The sequence below is a fragment of the Macaca nemestrina genome, chromosome 12 (genome assembly GCF_043159975.1).
Source record: "Macaca nemestrina isolate mMacNem1 chromosome 12, mMacNem.hap1, whole genome shotgun sequence".
Classification (NCBI taxonomy): Eukaryota; Metazoa; Chordata; class Mammalia; order Primates; family Cercopithecidae; genus Macaca; species Macaca nemestrina.
Window position 1 is genome coordinate 10669708 of NC_092136.1, and position 15137 is coordinate 10684844.

General features: G+C 44.6%; 1 protein-coding gene and 1 long non-coding RNA gene across 8 annotated transcripts in view; one reads left to right on the plus strand and one right to left on the minus strand.

The window, feature by feature from the left end:
* The window catches only part of LOC105469487 (reticulon 3), a 73784-nt gene that overhangs the window by 1018 nt on the left and 57629 nt on the right, over nt 1-15137 (minus strand). For 4 of the 7 annotated variants that reach the window (XM_071074427.1, XM_071074426.1, XM_071074428.1 and 1 more), the window contains 4 exons: nt 11334-11541; nt 5812-5950; nt 5318-5387; nt 4754-4800 (listed from right to left, as the gene is read on the minus strand). In XM_071074427.1, coding sequence (XP_070930528.1) covers nt 4754-4800; nt 5318-5387; nt 5812-5950; nt 11334-11541 — 464 coding nt within the window. Of the gene's footprint in view, nt 1-2365; nt 2425-4753; nt 4801-5317; nt 5388-5811; nt 5951-11333; nt 11542-15137 lie in introns of all 7 variants that reach the window. The other 3 variants (XM_071074429.1, XM_011720531.3, XM_011720533.3) reach the window with 1 other exon arrangement.
* The window catches only part of LOC139357429 (uncharacterized), a 55821-nt gene continuing 53260 nt past the window's right edge, over nt 12577-15137 (plus strand). The window contains exon 1 of the long non-coding RNA XR_011610509.1: nt 12577-14600. This is a non-coding gene — a long non-coding RNA (uncharacterized lncRNA). The remainder of the gene's footprint in view (nt 14601-15137) is intronic.

Consider the following 15137-nt stretch of genomic DNA (forward strand, 5'->3'; position numbering starts at 1 on the left):
GAGGACAGTCCTGGACTTGCATAGGCAATGTGAAACGCATTCTCCCGGCTGGGCGCAGTGGCTCACGCCTGTAATCCTAGCACTTTGGGGAGCTGAGGCTGGCAGATCACGAGGTCAGAAGTTGCAGACTAGCCTGGCCAATATGGTGAAACCCCGTCTCTACTAAAAAGTGCAAACATTAGCTGGGCGCATTGGTATGTACCTGTAATCCTAGCTACTCCGGAGGCTGAGGCAGGTGAATCCAGGAGAATCGCTTGAACCCAGGAGGCGGAGGTTGCAGTGAGCAGAGATCGTGCCACTGCACTCCAGCCTGGGTGACAGCTAGACTCCGTCTCAAAAAAAAAAAAAAAAAAAAAAAAAAAAAAAAAAAAAGGCCGGGGTGGTGGCTGGCTCAAGCCTGTAATCCCAGCACTTTAGGAGGCCGAGGCAGGCAGATCACGAGGTCAGGAGATCAAGAACATCCTGGCTAACACAGTGAAACCCTGTCTCTACTAAAAATACAAAAAGGCTGGGCGCGGTGGCTCACGCCTGTAATCCCTGCACTTTGGGAGGCCGAGGCGGGCGGATCACGAGGTCAGGAGATCGAGACCATCCTGGCTAACACGGTGAAACCCCGTCTCTACTAAAATACAAAAAATTAGCCGGGCGTGGTGGCGGGCGCCTGTAGTCCCAGCTACTCGGGAGGCTGAGGCAGGAGAATGGCATGAACCCACAAGGTGGAGCTTGCAGTGAGCCAAGATCGTGCCACTGCACTCCAGCCTGGGCAACAGAGTGAGACTCCGTCTCAAAAAAAAAAAAAAAAAAAAAGAAAAGTGTTAACAAATTCAAAGGGCTGGGTTCACAGTATTTGCTATTAATAATTCAAAATAAAAGCAGGGCTCATGCCTGTAATCTCAGCACTTTGTGAGGCCAAGGTGGGAGGATCACTTGAGGCCAGAAGTTTAAGCCTGGCCTGGCCCAGCATAGTGGGACCCCCATCTCTATAAAAAATAAAAAATTAGCCAGGGCATGGCACATGCCTGTAATGTCAGCTACTCAGGAGGTTGGGGTGGGAGGATCACTTGGGCAAGGGAGCTCAAGGCTGCAGTGAGCTTTCAGCTTGTGCCACTGCACTCCAACCTGGGTGACAGAGTGAGACCCTGTCTCTAAAAAGCAAAAGAAAAAAAAAAAAACATATTGTCCTTTAGGTATAGGGAAAAACAAAGTACAAAGAAGAAAACTATTTGATACAGGGAGTCATAAAGATGTTTTCTATCTTTATTTTATTTCCTGATTTAATTATTAATTGGTTTTAAAAAAATGGGAACAGAGATTTGGCAATCTTAGAAAAGACAAGTTTGAGCCTTAAGTTACTTATTTACTAAACTGTTGTTTCTGAGAGGGATGTGTTTGGCTTAGGTGAATACATGTGAAAATAAATGAAGGTGGAGAAGCAACCAATAACTATTTTTTTTGAGACGGAGTCTCACTGTCGCCCAGGCTGGAGTGCAATGGCATGGTCTCAGCTCACTGCAACCTTGCCTCCCAGTTTCAAGCGATTCTCCCGCCTCCCCCCAGTTTCAAGCCTGCCGAGTAGCTGGGACTACAGTTGCGCGCCACCACATCCGGCTAATTTTTGTATTTTTAGTAGAGACGGGGTTTCACTATGTTGGTCAGGCTGGCCTCGAACTCCTGATCTCGTGATCTGCCCGCCTCAGCCTCCCAGTGTTGAGATTACAGGCGTGAGCCACCGCGCCCAGCCTGCAACTAAGAACGTCTAAAAGCCAGTTCAAAAAGGTAGAGTAGCCTATGGTCCTTGCTACTCTAGGAGAAGCTGAGGTGGGGGGATCACCTGAGCCCAGGAGGTCGAGGCTGCACCTCACCTCAGCCTGGGTGACAGAGTGAGCCCTGTCTCCAAAAAATTCCACTGATCTTTTTTTTCCATTGATCCTCTTGTCTCAGCCTCTCCAGTAGCTGGGACTAAAGGTATGTGCTACCATGCACAGCTAATTTTTTATTCTTAGTAGAGACAAGGCTCTATTACATTGCCCAGGCTGGTCTTCAACTCCTGGGCTCAAACAATCCTCCTGTCTCGGCCTCCCAAAGCACTGGCATTACAGGTGTGAGTCAAAATGCCTGGTCTGTTGATAATTTTTAATCTAAGATACAAAGGTCCATAAGGCAGGGCCAAAACATATATAAAGGATTTTTTTTTCCTTTTTACAGAAGCAGCTATAATAATTTCTAGTAAAATGAAACTATTAACCAAGGTTTTTATCAAAATGAAAATTACTTTCCTTGGCATCAGCATTTTGTACAAGGGACTAAAGATAATTGGGGGGAAGGAAGCATACCTCATGATGATGTGGTCTTTAAATGTACTTACTTTTCAACAATTGACTTGGTCTGATCTCGGGCGATGCCAACATAGTGATCAATCTGGGTCTTTAAGGAAGGAAAATAGATTCAGTTGTGGTAACATACAGATCACCAATTTTCCTGAAGGCACTGCTCTTTTGTCTAGTTTAACCATTTTTTAAACACTACTGACTAGTCTAGAAAATGAAAATACCCAGTTTTTATAAGTTTTTTTTTCTGAGATGGAGTCTTGCTCTCACCCAGGCTGGAGTGCAGTGGCACTATCTTGCTCACGGCAAGCTCCACCTCCCGGGTTCACGCCATTCTCCTGCCTCAGCCTCCCAAGTAGCTGGGACTACAGGTGCCCGCCACCACTTTTTTGTATTTTAGTAGAGACGGGGTTTCACCATGTTAGTCAGGATGGTCTCGATCTCTGACCTCGTGATCCATACCTGCCTCGGCCTCCCAAAGTGCTGGGATTACAGGCGTGAGCCACTGTGCCTGGCCTTCTTTCTTTTTTTTTTTTTAGATGGAGTTTTGCTCTTGTTGCCCAGGCTGGAGTGCAAGGGTGCAATCTCGGCTCACCGAAACTGAAACCTCCACCTCCCGGGTTTAAGCAATTCTCCTGCCTCAGCCTCCCAAGTAGCTGGGATTACAGGCATGTACCACCACGCCTGGCTAATTTTTTATTTTTAGTAGAGACAGGGTTTCTTCATGTTGGTCAGGCTGGTCTTGAACTCCCGACCTCAGGTGATCCACCTGCCTCGGCCTCCCAAAGTGCTGGGATTACATACACGAGCCACCACACCCAGCCTTAAAAGTATTTTTAAAACCTCTGGTTTTAGAATCCAAATGACACCATAAACACCCCACACTTTGTTAAAGTTAAAAAAAAAAATCACTCATCTTTTGCAGAGGTTAAGTCTTACTTCGTAAGTATTTTCTTTAGAGACACTGGAGTATATAACAGTTTCCAATTACTAGAAACTGTGTGTCTAATCTATTTTCTGTGATCATAAATACATCATGGCTCTTGTGTAACACCAATTCACTTAATACCAAAAAGCCAAAAAGACTCTTGATGGATGACTTAATCCATAAAGAATAATGTCAGAGCATCTAGTATACTTGGTACACATCATCCAACAATGCAAATACCTCTTCACACTGATGGATTACCTTAATAACCTAGAGTTTAAAGTTTCCTTTTAGACACCCGGCTTTTATTCATTTAAGCGTTTTTTTGTTTTTTTTTTTTTTTGAGATGGAGTCTTGCTCTGTCACCCAGGTTGGAGTGCAGTGGCGCAATCTTGGCTCACTGCAACCTCCGCCTCCCAGGTTCAAGCAATTCTCCTGCCTCAGCCTCACGAGTAACTGGGACTACAGGCGTGTGCCACCACACTAGGCTAATTTTTATTTCATTTTTTTTGAGATGGAGTCTCGCTCTGTTGTCCAGGCTGGAGTGCAGTGGTGCAATCTTGGCTCACTGCAAACTCCGCCTCCTGGGTTCACGCCATTCCCCTGCCTCAGCCCTCCAGGCAGCCGGGACCACAGGCACCGGCCACCATGCCTGGCTAATTTTTTGTATTTTTAGTAGAGACGGGGTTTCACTTTGTTAGCCAGGATGGTCTTGATCTCCTGACCTCGTGACCCACCCGCCTCGGCCTCTCAAAGTGCTGGTATTACCGGCGTGAGCCACCGGGCCCGGCCCCACACTGGACTAATTTTTATATTTTTAGTAGAGATGGGGTTTTACCACGTTGGCCAGGCGGGTCTCGAACTCCTGACCTCAAGTAATCTGCCCGCCTTGGTCCCCCAAAGTGTTAGGATTACAAGCGTAAGCCACTGCTCCTGGCCTTTTTGAGACGGTTTCACTCCAAACACCCAGGCTGGAGTGCAATGGCACGATCTCGGATCACTGCAACCTCTGCCTCCCAGGCTCAAGTAGATTCTCCTACCTTAGACTACAGGTGCAGGCCACTGCATCCGGCTAATATTTTTTGTAGAGACAAGGTTTTGCCAGGTTGTCCAGGCTGGTCTTGAACTCCTGGGCTCAAGGGATTGTCCTGCTTTAGCATCCCGAAGTGCTGGGATTACAGGCAAGAGCCACCACCCCTGGCCTAAGCATTTTTTCAACTTATTACTTTTGCATGGAAAATACATCCACATGATTAAAAACTCAAAAGGCACACAGGTATAAAAAGGAAGTTTCTCTTTACTAGTCATCTCTCTCCTAAATATCCAGTTTCTCTCCTTGGAGGAAACTACTGTCACCAGTTTCTTATAGGCACTTGACAAAATTAGATTGTAGAAATAGTTATAAAAAGACTGCTCTGAACATTCAGTGTCTCAAAAATGAATTAAAACTAGTCATACATCAACTGGCACATTTGATTTGGAACAGACAGATGCTTACCTTGTACTTCTCATAGACAATTGGGACACTGAAAACGAGCAGTTCAGCTGTAAGACAGAATCATGGGACATGGCAAGTGTATATGAGAGTCACATCTTAAGACTCAGAGTAACATATACATTTTTCCTCACAAAATACAGGAAAACACAGGTATTCCTCAAAATGAGAAATCCTGGTTAGACCTCCCAATTAAGACAGCTAATTTAAGGCAGTGTTGAAACAAAACAAAAAAAACCTCTCCAGGTGTACAGGCTATCTTCTTTGTACCACAAATAACAATTTCCAAATTACCAAAATGGTTTCTGTAAGTAAGATCCCCATATTTAAACCAAATCTAGACAACTGTCCTTTGCTTCCAGCTGTTTTGACATTTCTTAATTTATAACTGAGACCATTTCATAAACCTGTGACCACAAAGGCTGGTTCCTCCAGTGCCTACTCCCAGGTCTGTATGGGTCAAGACTGGGAAATGAAGAATGAGTAGAGCCACGCTGGGCATTCTCTTCACTTTTATTCTTACAAACTACTCCAAAGAGTGTGGGCACATTCTCCTTGCCACCTTACCAAGAATTAGAAGGGTGATTCCGTTAAAAACAGCACCAACATAGGTCATCAGCCACATGAAGACAGCCAGCTGGGAAGGCCAATGTCAAAAGTTAAGCAGGAATAACCATAAGGCAAAATTCACATTAACTGATGTCATTCTCCTCCAGCTAATTAAGTCTGCATTAATTTAGTCATGTATGACATGGATAATTTCCAAATGAAGGTTCCCTACTTGTGTTATACATTTGAAGGTATGTGAGTGAAGTCTGTAGTTCTCTGAGGTCCAAAGACTGAAACTGCACTGCTGCCAATTACATCACCTCTCTTCTGATGTTTGTTCCCCAGCAGAAGACTATACCTTTCTCTAGTGACTCCTATCCCATTATAGAATAACTGAGCTAAGCATACGTTCATTTTTGTCTGATAAAATCCTATGTACTGTTTTTCCTCCGAATTATAACCCAGTCCCTGCTTTTTCTGTTTCACCACCAAGAGCTGCAGAAACAACTAACCTTCAAGGAGTCAACCAGATCTTCTACCAGAAAGAGACGAATAATGAGTTTCAGGGCCCTGTTGATGTGCACCATGGCAGCATTCATGTAATTATGGAAAGCTTCCGAGGACAGAGTAATGTCTACATCCAGGTAGGCTCTTCCAGAAGAAGAAACAACAGTCATACATTTGATATGGAAGAAGATTTTGTTAGCATAGTAGTTACTGAGAATGTGAAATTGGTCCCCAGGGTGCATTTTAGAATCTGTAGAAGCATTTTTTTGTTGTCATCAGGTGAGGTGGAGACACACTGTCATTTAGTGGGCAGAGGCAAATATGCCAGATGTCTGCAAAGTATGAAACGGTCATGCACAGTGAAGAGCTATGTTCTGTGTAACTTTTACTACCTCACTGGATATTCATGAAGGTGAATCCATTTATAAATAAGAGCCCAGAACACATAAAAAAAGGTACTTTTTTTTTTTTTAAGCAGATTTAACATATCCTGAAGTTTCTAAAACTGTATTTTGTTTATGCTAAAATTTTACTTTTTTTTTTTTTTTTTTTTTTTGAGACGGACTCTCGCTCTGTCGCCCAGGCTGGAGTGCAGTGGCTGGATCTCAGCTCACTGTAAGCTCTGCCTCCCAGTTTTACGCCATTCTCCTGCCTCAGCCTCCCGAGTACCTGGGACTACAGGCGCCTGCCACCATGGCCGGCTAGTTTTTTTGTATTTTTTTTAGTAGAGATGGGGTTTCACCGTGTTAGCCAGGATGGTCTCGATCTCCTGACCTCGTGATCCACCCGTCTCGGCCTCCCAAAGTGCTGGGATTACAGGCTTGAGCCACCGCGCCCGGCACTTTTTTTTTTTTTTTAAACATTTTGGAAAACCACATGTGTATTTGCAATTAAGAGCCCAGAACACATAAAAACAAGGTACTGGTTTTTTTAAGCAGTCTTTTTCTGAGACGGTGTTTCGCTCAGTTGTCCAGGCTGGAGTGCAATGGCACAATCTTGGCTCACTGCAAACTCCACCTCCCGGGTTCAAGATATTCTCCCACCTCAGCCTCCCGAGTAGCTGGGATTACAGGCACCTGCCACCTTGCATGGCTAATTTTCGTATTTTTAGTAAAGCTGAGGTTTCACCATGTTGGCCGGCTGGTCTTGAACCTCTGACCTCAGGTGATCCACCTACCTCAGCCTCCCAAAGTGCTGGCATTACAGATATGAGCCACCACGCCCAGTCTAGCAGTTTTAAATATCCCAAAGATTCCAAAACTTATTTTGTTTATGCTAAAACTTTACTGTTTTATTTTTTAAAAAACATTTTGGGAAATCACATTTGTATTGGCGATTATACAGGCAGGTGCAAGTATCTGAGTTTTTCTTTTTTTTTTTTCTTTTTCTTTTTTTGAGACGGAGTCTTGCTCTGTCACCCAGGCTGGAGTGCAGTGGCGCGATCTCGGCTCACTGCAAGCTCCGCCTCCCGGGTTCAAGCCATTCTCCTACCTCAGCCTTCAGAGTAGCTGGGACTACAGGTGCCCGCCACCACGCCCAGTTAATTTTTTGTATTTTTTAGTAGAGACGGGGTTTCACTGTGTTAGCCAGGATGGTCTCGATCTCCTGACCTTGTGATCTGCCGCCTCCGCTTCCCAAAGTGCTGGGATTACCGGCGTGAGTCACTGTGCCCGGCCAAGTATCTGACATCTTATGTTTCTTTGCTGTAGTCATGTCTGAGCAATTAAATGCTGACAGACATACTCTTTTATTATAAATGGCTATTTTCACACACCTTTATATCACAATTAGAATCTTTTTTTTTTTTTTTTTTTTTTGAGACAGAGTCTTGCTCTGTTGCCAGGCTGGAGTGCAGTGGCGTGATCTTGGCTCACTGCAACCTCCACCTCCTGGGTCGAAGCGATTCTTCTGCCTCAGCCTCCCAAGTAGCTGGGACTACAGGCATGTGCCACCATGCCCAGCTAATTTCTGTACTTTTAGTAGAGACAGGGTTTCATCATGTTGGCCAGGGTGGTCTCGATCTTTTGACCTCGTGATCCACCCACCTTGGCCTCCCAAAGTGCAGGGATTACAGATGTTAGCCACTGTACCCAGCCGGAATCTATTTTTAAAAATTAAAAGAAATTACATGCCACTGCACTCCAGCTTGGGCAACAGAGCAAAAGTCTATGTTAAAATAAATAAATAAATAAAAAACAGTTTTTGGGCTGGGCATGGTGGTTCACACCTGTAATCCCAAAACTTTGGGAGGCTGAGTGGACAGGTCACCTAAGGTCAGGAGTTCAAGACCAGCCTGGCCAACATGGTGAAACCCTGTCTCTACAAAAATACAAAAATTAGCCGGGCATGATGGGAGGTGCCTGTAACCTCAGCTACTTGGGAGCCTGAGGCAGGAGAATTGCTTGAACCTGGGAGGTGGAGGTTGCAGTGAGCAGAGATCATGCCACTGCACTCCAGCCTGGGTGACAGAACAAGGCTCCGTCTCAAAAAAAGAAAAATATTTTTTTAGAGATGGGGTCGTTTGATGTTGCCAAGGCTGGTCTCCAGCTCCTGGCCTCAAACAATCCTCCTGCCTTGTCCTCCCAAAGTGGTAGGATTACAGGCATGAACTACCATCCTTGGCAAACAAAACACTACAAATCTACAACAGTATCAAGCAAAATAAGGGGGTAAAAAAAGAAAAAAAAACTAAGACACCAGAGCTTGTTGCAAAATAGTAACATTTATCTACTCATTCAACAATATTGACTTGTTAAAACTAATTTGCAGCTCACGCCTGTACTCCCCAGTACGTTGGGAGGCTGAGGCAGGAGGATCGTTGAGCCCAGAGTTTCAGACCAGCCTGGGTGACATAGTGAAACTCCATTTTAATAAAAAATTAAAAAAAAATAGCTTGGTGTGGTGGTACATGCCTGTTGTCCCAACTACCTGGGGTGGGGTGGTGGGCTGAGGCAGGAGGATCATCTGAGTCTGGAAGTTCAAGGCTGCAGTGAGCCATGATCACACCACTGCACTACAGCCTGGGTGACAGAGCAAGACCTTTACTTAAAAAACGGCCGGGCACGGTGGCTCAAGCCTGTAATCCCAGCACTTTGGGAGGCTGAGACGGGTGGATCGCGAGGTCGGGAGATCGAGACCATCCTGGCTAACACGGTGAAACCCCGTCTCTACTAAAAAATACAAAAAACTAGCTGGGTGAGGTGGCTGGCGCCTGTAGTCCCAGCTACTCAGGAGGCTGAAGCAGGAGAATGGTGTGAACCCGGGAGGCGGATCTTGCAGTGAGCTGAGATCCGGCCATTGCACTCCAGCCTGGGCGACAGAGTGAGACTCCGTCTCAAAAAAAAAAAAAAAAAAGAAAAGAAAAAGAAAAAGAAAAAACAGGGCCGGGCGCTGTGGCTCACGCCTATAATCCCAGCACTTTGGGAGGCTGAGGTGGGCGGATCACTTGAGGTCAGGGGGTTTGAGAACAGCCTGACCAACATGGTGAAACCCCGTCTCTACTAAAAATGCAAAAATTAGCCAAGTGTGGTGGCAGGCACCTGTAATCCCAGCTACTAGGGAGGTTGAGGCAGAAGGCTGAGGCTGAACCATGAGTCGGAGGTAGTAGTGAGCCGAGATCGTGCCACTGCACTCCAGGCTGGGCAACAAGAATGAAACTCCATCTCGGGGGGAAAAAAAGAAAAAAGAAAAAACATGCCAGTGCAGTGGCTCATGCCTGTAATCCCAGCACTTTGGGAGGCTGAAATGTAAGGATTGCTTGAGCCCAGGAGCTGGTGACCAGCCCAGGCAACACAGGAAGATACTGTCTCAAAATAAATAAATAAAACACAATAAAATAAAATAAAAAGAAAAAAAACAAAAAAAAAATAATTTGCAATTATTATTATACTTTGAGACAGAGTCTCACTCTGTCACCTAGGCTAGAGTGCAGTGGTGGGATCTCCGTTCACTGCAACCTCTGCCTCTGGGTTCAAGCAATTCTCCTGTCTCAGCCTCCCGAGTAGATGGGATTACAAGCGCCTGCAACCGTGTCTGGCTCATTTTTGTAGTTTCAGTAGAGACGAGGTTTCACCATGTTGGCCAGGCTGGTCTTGAACTTCTGACCTCAAGTAATCTGCCTGCCTCAGCCTCCCAAAGTGCTGGGATTACAGGCGTAAGTCACCGTGGCTGAACTGCAATAAATGTTTTAATACCACATATAGTTGTAAGCTATTCCTTCTATTTTCACCAAGAGAAAATACAATGAGCACAGGTGCGACCAGAAACCTATTCTGTTGTAGTCCTGAGAGGTCACAGCAGGGTCTCCTTCTCTATGAAAAAAGAGCTTTCAAAAAACTGTCATTTGCTCATGTTAAAGTCAACATTGTTTATGGGGTAAGATTTTCAAGAGGAAAGTGTGAAGAAAAGATTTGTTAAAGTTACAGCACAATCAGAAAAGCTAGAAATTGTATACTAGAAATGTAGTCAGAAGATCTACCGACTTCATTAAGATTCCAGTGTTAAGAAAACTAGTAAGAGATAAGGAGGAAATCAGTAATAAACCAAGAATAAAAACACTGAGTTCTGATATTACCAACAGCACACACTCAATAAGATTTGAAAGTCATTTCAAGTCTTACCCATGTGGGGGTTTAAACATGCACTCAGAACCCCATCTAACTGAGTGCTGCTCTAGGTGCTCTGCTTTCCCTGCCCTGCTCAAGAATTTAGAGTCGCCAGGCGCAGTGGCTCACGCCTGTAATCCCCGCACTTTGGGAGGCCGAGGCGGGCGGATCACGAGGTCAGGAGTTCAAGACCAGCCTGACCAACATGGTGAAACCCTGTCTCTACTAAAACTACAAAAATTAGCCAGGCTTGGTGACGTGTGCCTGTAATCCCAGCTCAGGAGGCCGAGGCAGGAGAATTGCTTGAACCAGGACGGCGGAGGTTGCCGTGATCCAGCCTGTTTTTGAGAGACTGTCTCAAAAACAAAACAAAACAAAACAAAAACACACAAAAAAACAGCACTTTGGGAGGCCGAGGCAGGCGGAAGTTCGAGGTCAGAAGTTCAAGACCAGCCTGACCAACATGGAGAAACCCCATCTCTACCAAAAATACAAAATTAGCTGGGCGTAGTGGCGCACGCCTGTAATCCCAGCTACTCAGGAGGCTGAGGCAGGAGAATTGCTTGAACCTGGGAGGCAGAGGTTGCAGTAAGCTGATATCGCACCATTGTACTCCAGCCTGGGTAACAAAAGCAATATCTGTCTCAAAAAAAAGAATTTAGGGTCTTCTTTGAAGGACTCCCTTCGGGGACTCCCTCTTTGAACTTCAAGTAGAGCCTCTAATTTGTCAAAAAATTCTTGGCTCCTACCTTGGCCACTTCTTAAGGTGATTTCAAGGTCTCTAGGGGATGCTTCATGCCACCCACCAGCTGCATCAGGCCCCATAATTCTTGCTTTTTAGTCAGGTCTGAGTTTTAGACCTATCAGCTTCAGTGAACCCTTCCACTAAAATGCAGAATGTCACTTTTAAGACTTCAACTCACTTGAATGGATGGCCTTCTTCTGACTTCTGTACAGCTTGGATGACGGACTTGTAGATCCTGAAGCTGATGGTGACAGAGAGAAGAGCCAGGATGAGGTAAGAAACCACACTGATGACACTGAAAGCTGCCAGGGAAAGCAGCATGATCAGCGTGGTACCAAAGACAAACCCAGTCTTCTTCACATCTCTCCAGAAAATCAAATCGTGCACTGACAAAAGAAAAGGGAATATAAATTAGAGGAAATGCCCACAGCTACTATATCTTGCATACCTGTGGAGCCTCACATTAGCACACAAATACAGGTATGCCCCACTTTAAGATAATCTGGCTTTGTTTTTTTAAAGAGATGGTGGTCTCACTATGTCGCCCAGGCTGGCCTGGAACTCTGGGCTCAAGTGATCCTCCTGCCTTCACTTCCTGAGTAGCTGGAACTACAGGTGTGTGCTACTGTACTTGGTTCTAAGAGAATCTTATAAATGAAAATCAAATTATGTCAGGGGTGATAACTCACAAGGCAAAAGGTTCTTCTGCTACACTGATTAGGTTTCAGGATAGGATTATAAAAATTTAAGAGCTTATTTCAGCTATGGAAATACACTGGGGTAAAGTGCCATTTACCTTAAATATTTTGGCAGAAAGGATGATAAAGCAGATGTGGCAAAATCTTGCTGTTAACTAAATTATGCAAACCAGACCTATAAATTAGTTGGGTGAACAGACTATAAAACCAAAGCTAATTTTGCCCCAGTGTATAAATTGGGGCGGGGCAAAGAAAGTGGTAAATAAAAATAGACCAAGCACTATTAGTGCTAGTTACAAAGAAACACCAATCTCGATGTTAATCTGAAAAGAATTCAGGAAGGATTATGTATAGGGGACCATATAATTATCTAAGCCACAATACCCCCTCCTCCCTTTTTTGAGACAGCGTCTCACTCTGTCACCCAGGCTGGAGAGCAGTGGCACTATCATTTCTCAGTGCAGCCTTTAACTCTTGGGTTCAAGCAAACCTCCTACCTCAGCCTCCGAGCAGCTAGGACTACAGGTATGTGCCACCATGTCCAGGTACATTTTATCTTTTTTGTAGAGACAGGGTCTCAATATGTTGCCCAGGCTAGTCTCAAACTCCTGGCTTCAAGCAATCCTCCTGCTGTGGCCTCCCACAGTGCTGTGATTATAGGCATGAGCCACCATGCCTGGCCGAGCTGCAGTACTCTTAAAAAAAGTGAGTGGGGGCCGGGCATGGTGGCTCATGCCTGTAATTCTTGCACTTTGGGAGGCCAAGGCGGGCAGATCACCTGAGGTCAGGAGTTCAAGACCAACCTGGCCAACATGGCGAAAAGCCAGTCTCTACTAAAAATACAAAAACTAGCTGAGCATGGTGGTATGTGCCTGTACTCCCAGCTACTCGGGAGGCTGAGGTGGGAGAATCGCTTGAACCTGGGAAGCGGAGGCTGTAGTCAGCCGAGATCGCGCCATTACATTCCAGCCTAGGTGACAGAATAAAACTTTGTCTCAAAAAAAAAAAAAAGAAAAAAAGTGAATGGGGCTGGCAGGGTGCAGTGGTTCACACCTGTGATCCCAGCACTTTGGGAGGCCGAGGCAAGCAGATCACTTGAGGCCAGGAGTTCAAGACCAGACTGGCCAACATGGTGAGACCCCTGTCTCTACTGAAAATACAAAAAAATACCTGGGCGTGGTGGTGCACGCTTGTAATCTCAGCTACTTGGGAAGCTGAGGCACGAGAAATCACTTGAACCTGGGAGGTGGAGGCTGCAGTAAGCCAACATCGTGCCACTGTACTCCAGCCTGGGTGACAGAATGAGACTCTTTCAAAAGTGAGTGGGGCACTATTAATAATTATGTCAGGAAAAGAGTTTAAGTAGAAGTATTTCGATTTTCCCAGTTTGGAAGTCCCCAACTGTAAGATCCAGTTGCCCAGGATGGTCCTGGTTTAAAGACACCTCTAAATCTCTGAGTGGCAGCTGCCAGCAATCACCTCCAATCTAGCAGTGACATTACTTTTATTTTTATTTTTTTGAGACAGAGTCAGGGTTTCACCATATTGGCCAGGCTGGTCTCGAACTCCTGACTTCTAGTGATCTGCCCGCCTCGGCATCCCAAAGCGTTGGGATTATAGGCATGAGCCTCTGCATGTGGTGGCCATTACCGTTTGCGTATTTGTCTATGAAGGCTAATTTCACCATGAATATCTAGAGGACTTTCCTCCCAGCCACTACCTGCTCTCAAAAAGAGCAAGGGCTTTGGAGTTGGAGTGACATGAGTTTGAGTCCTGGTAATTTCTCACTATATTACTTGAACCTTTCCAAGCCTCCATTTCCTCATCTGAAAAATGAAGAAAATGAAATCTACTTCCTAGAGTTTAAGGAATAAAGAAGGCTAAGACACTGTAAATGACATGCAGTAAATACTTTAACCATAATCCAAATAAGGTTAGCTGAAAAGACTGATTTGGGATAAAACGAACCTGGGTGTGATTCAAGTTGTCTTGTGGGTACCTAGTTCTTCCCCACATTCAGCTATACAGCTCTCTTCTGAAACCATTTCTTTGAAGACTAACCTTCCTAGATCCAAAGAACCTTAACTTGAAACCAATAAAACACTAAAAATATGCTGTTGTATATAAGAAGTAATCACTGGTTCAAAGAGTCTGGCTAAGGGATGCAACGTACTAGGAGAAAGAGAAGGTATTATGACTCCTGATGGAACATGAGAGGCCCAGATAGTGATGCTGCAAAGGAGAGAAAGAATTGGGAGGCAACTCAGGCTTACTTGATTGAACTAAGAGATTGAACAGAAGAACTTAATAGAATGCTGCCTACTTAAAAGTGAATTCCTATAAGCAGGAGAATTCCTATAGTCAGAGTTCAAGTATATACATGTTAGAGCTCATATAACTACAGGAACAGTTTCAACATAGAAGGCTTAGAGGGCCAACGTCATCAGTAGTAGAACAAACCGATACCATATGCCTCCGGACATAGTGCATGCACTGAGAAAGACACAACATCACTTCTATGGTATTCCCGCCCAAAATACGTAACCTGCATCTAATAAGAAAACACCAGACAAACCCAGATTGAGAAATATTCTACAAAACTGGCCCGTAGTCTTCAAAAATGTCAATGGTATGAAAGACAGAGAAAGACTGAGGAACTTCTTTTAATCTTAATTCTCAGATTAAAGGAGAGTAAGGAGATGGGACGAGGCACAAAGTGTGATCCTAGATTGGACTCTGGAAAAGGGGTAAATACAGCTATAAATATATCATTGGTATAACTGACAAAATTTAAATGTGGACTATGTAATTGATAAAAGTACTGTTATCAATGTTTAATTTCCTAATTACTGTTAAATTTCCTTAATAACTTCCGTTGATTATGTAAAACAAAGATGTTTTGTTCAAAGCAAACACACTCCAAAGCAGGGGTAAAGAGGCAGAACGTTTGCAATCAGCTCTCAAATGGTTCAGGAAAAAAACATCTATCTATACTGAGAGGGAGGGGGGGATAATGCACATGTGGCCAAATGTTAACAATTGGTGAACCAGAGTGAAGATTATACAGGATTTCCTTGTAGCACAATTGTAATTCTTCTACACATTCAAAATATTTGAAAGACAGGAAGAGAAAGCTTAGAGAATAAGGCTGAGACCCAGAGAGAAAAGGATGTGTCAGAGAAGGAAAAGGGATAAAGACGACACGTGCCTAGATGTAAATCAGAAGTGTCTACCTTTAGGCCGGGTGTGGTGGGTCATGCTTGTAAACCCAGCACTTTGGGAGG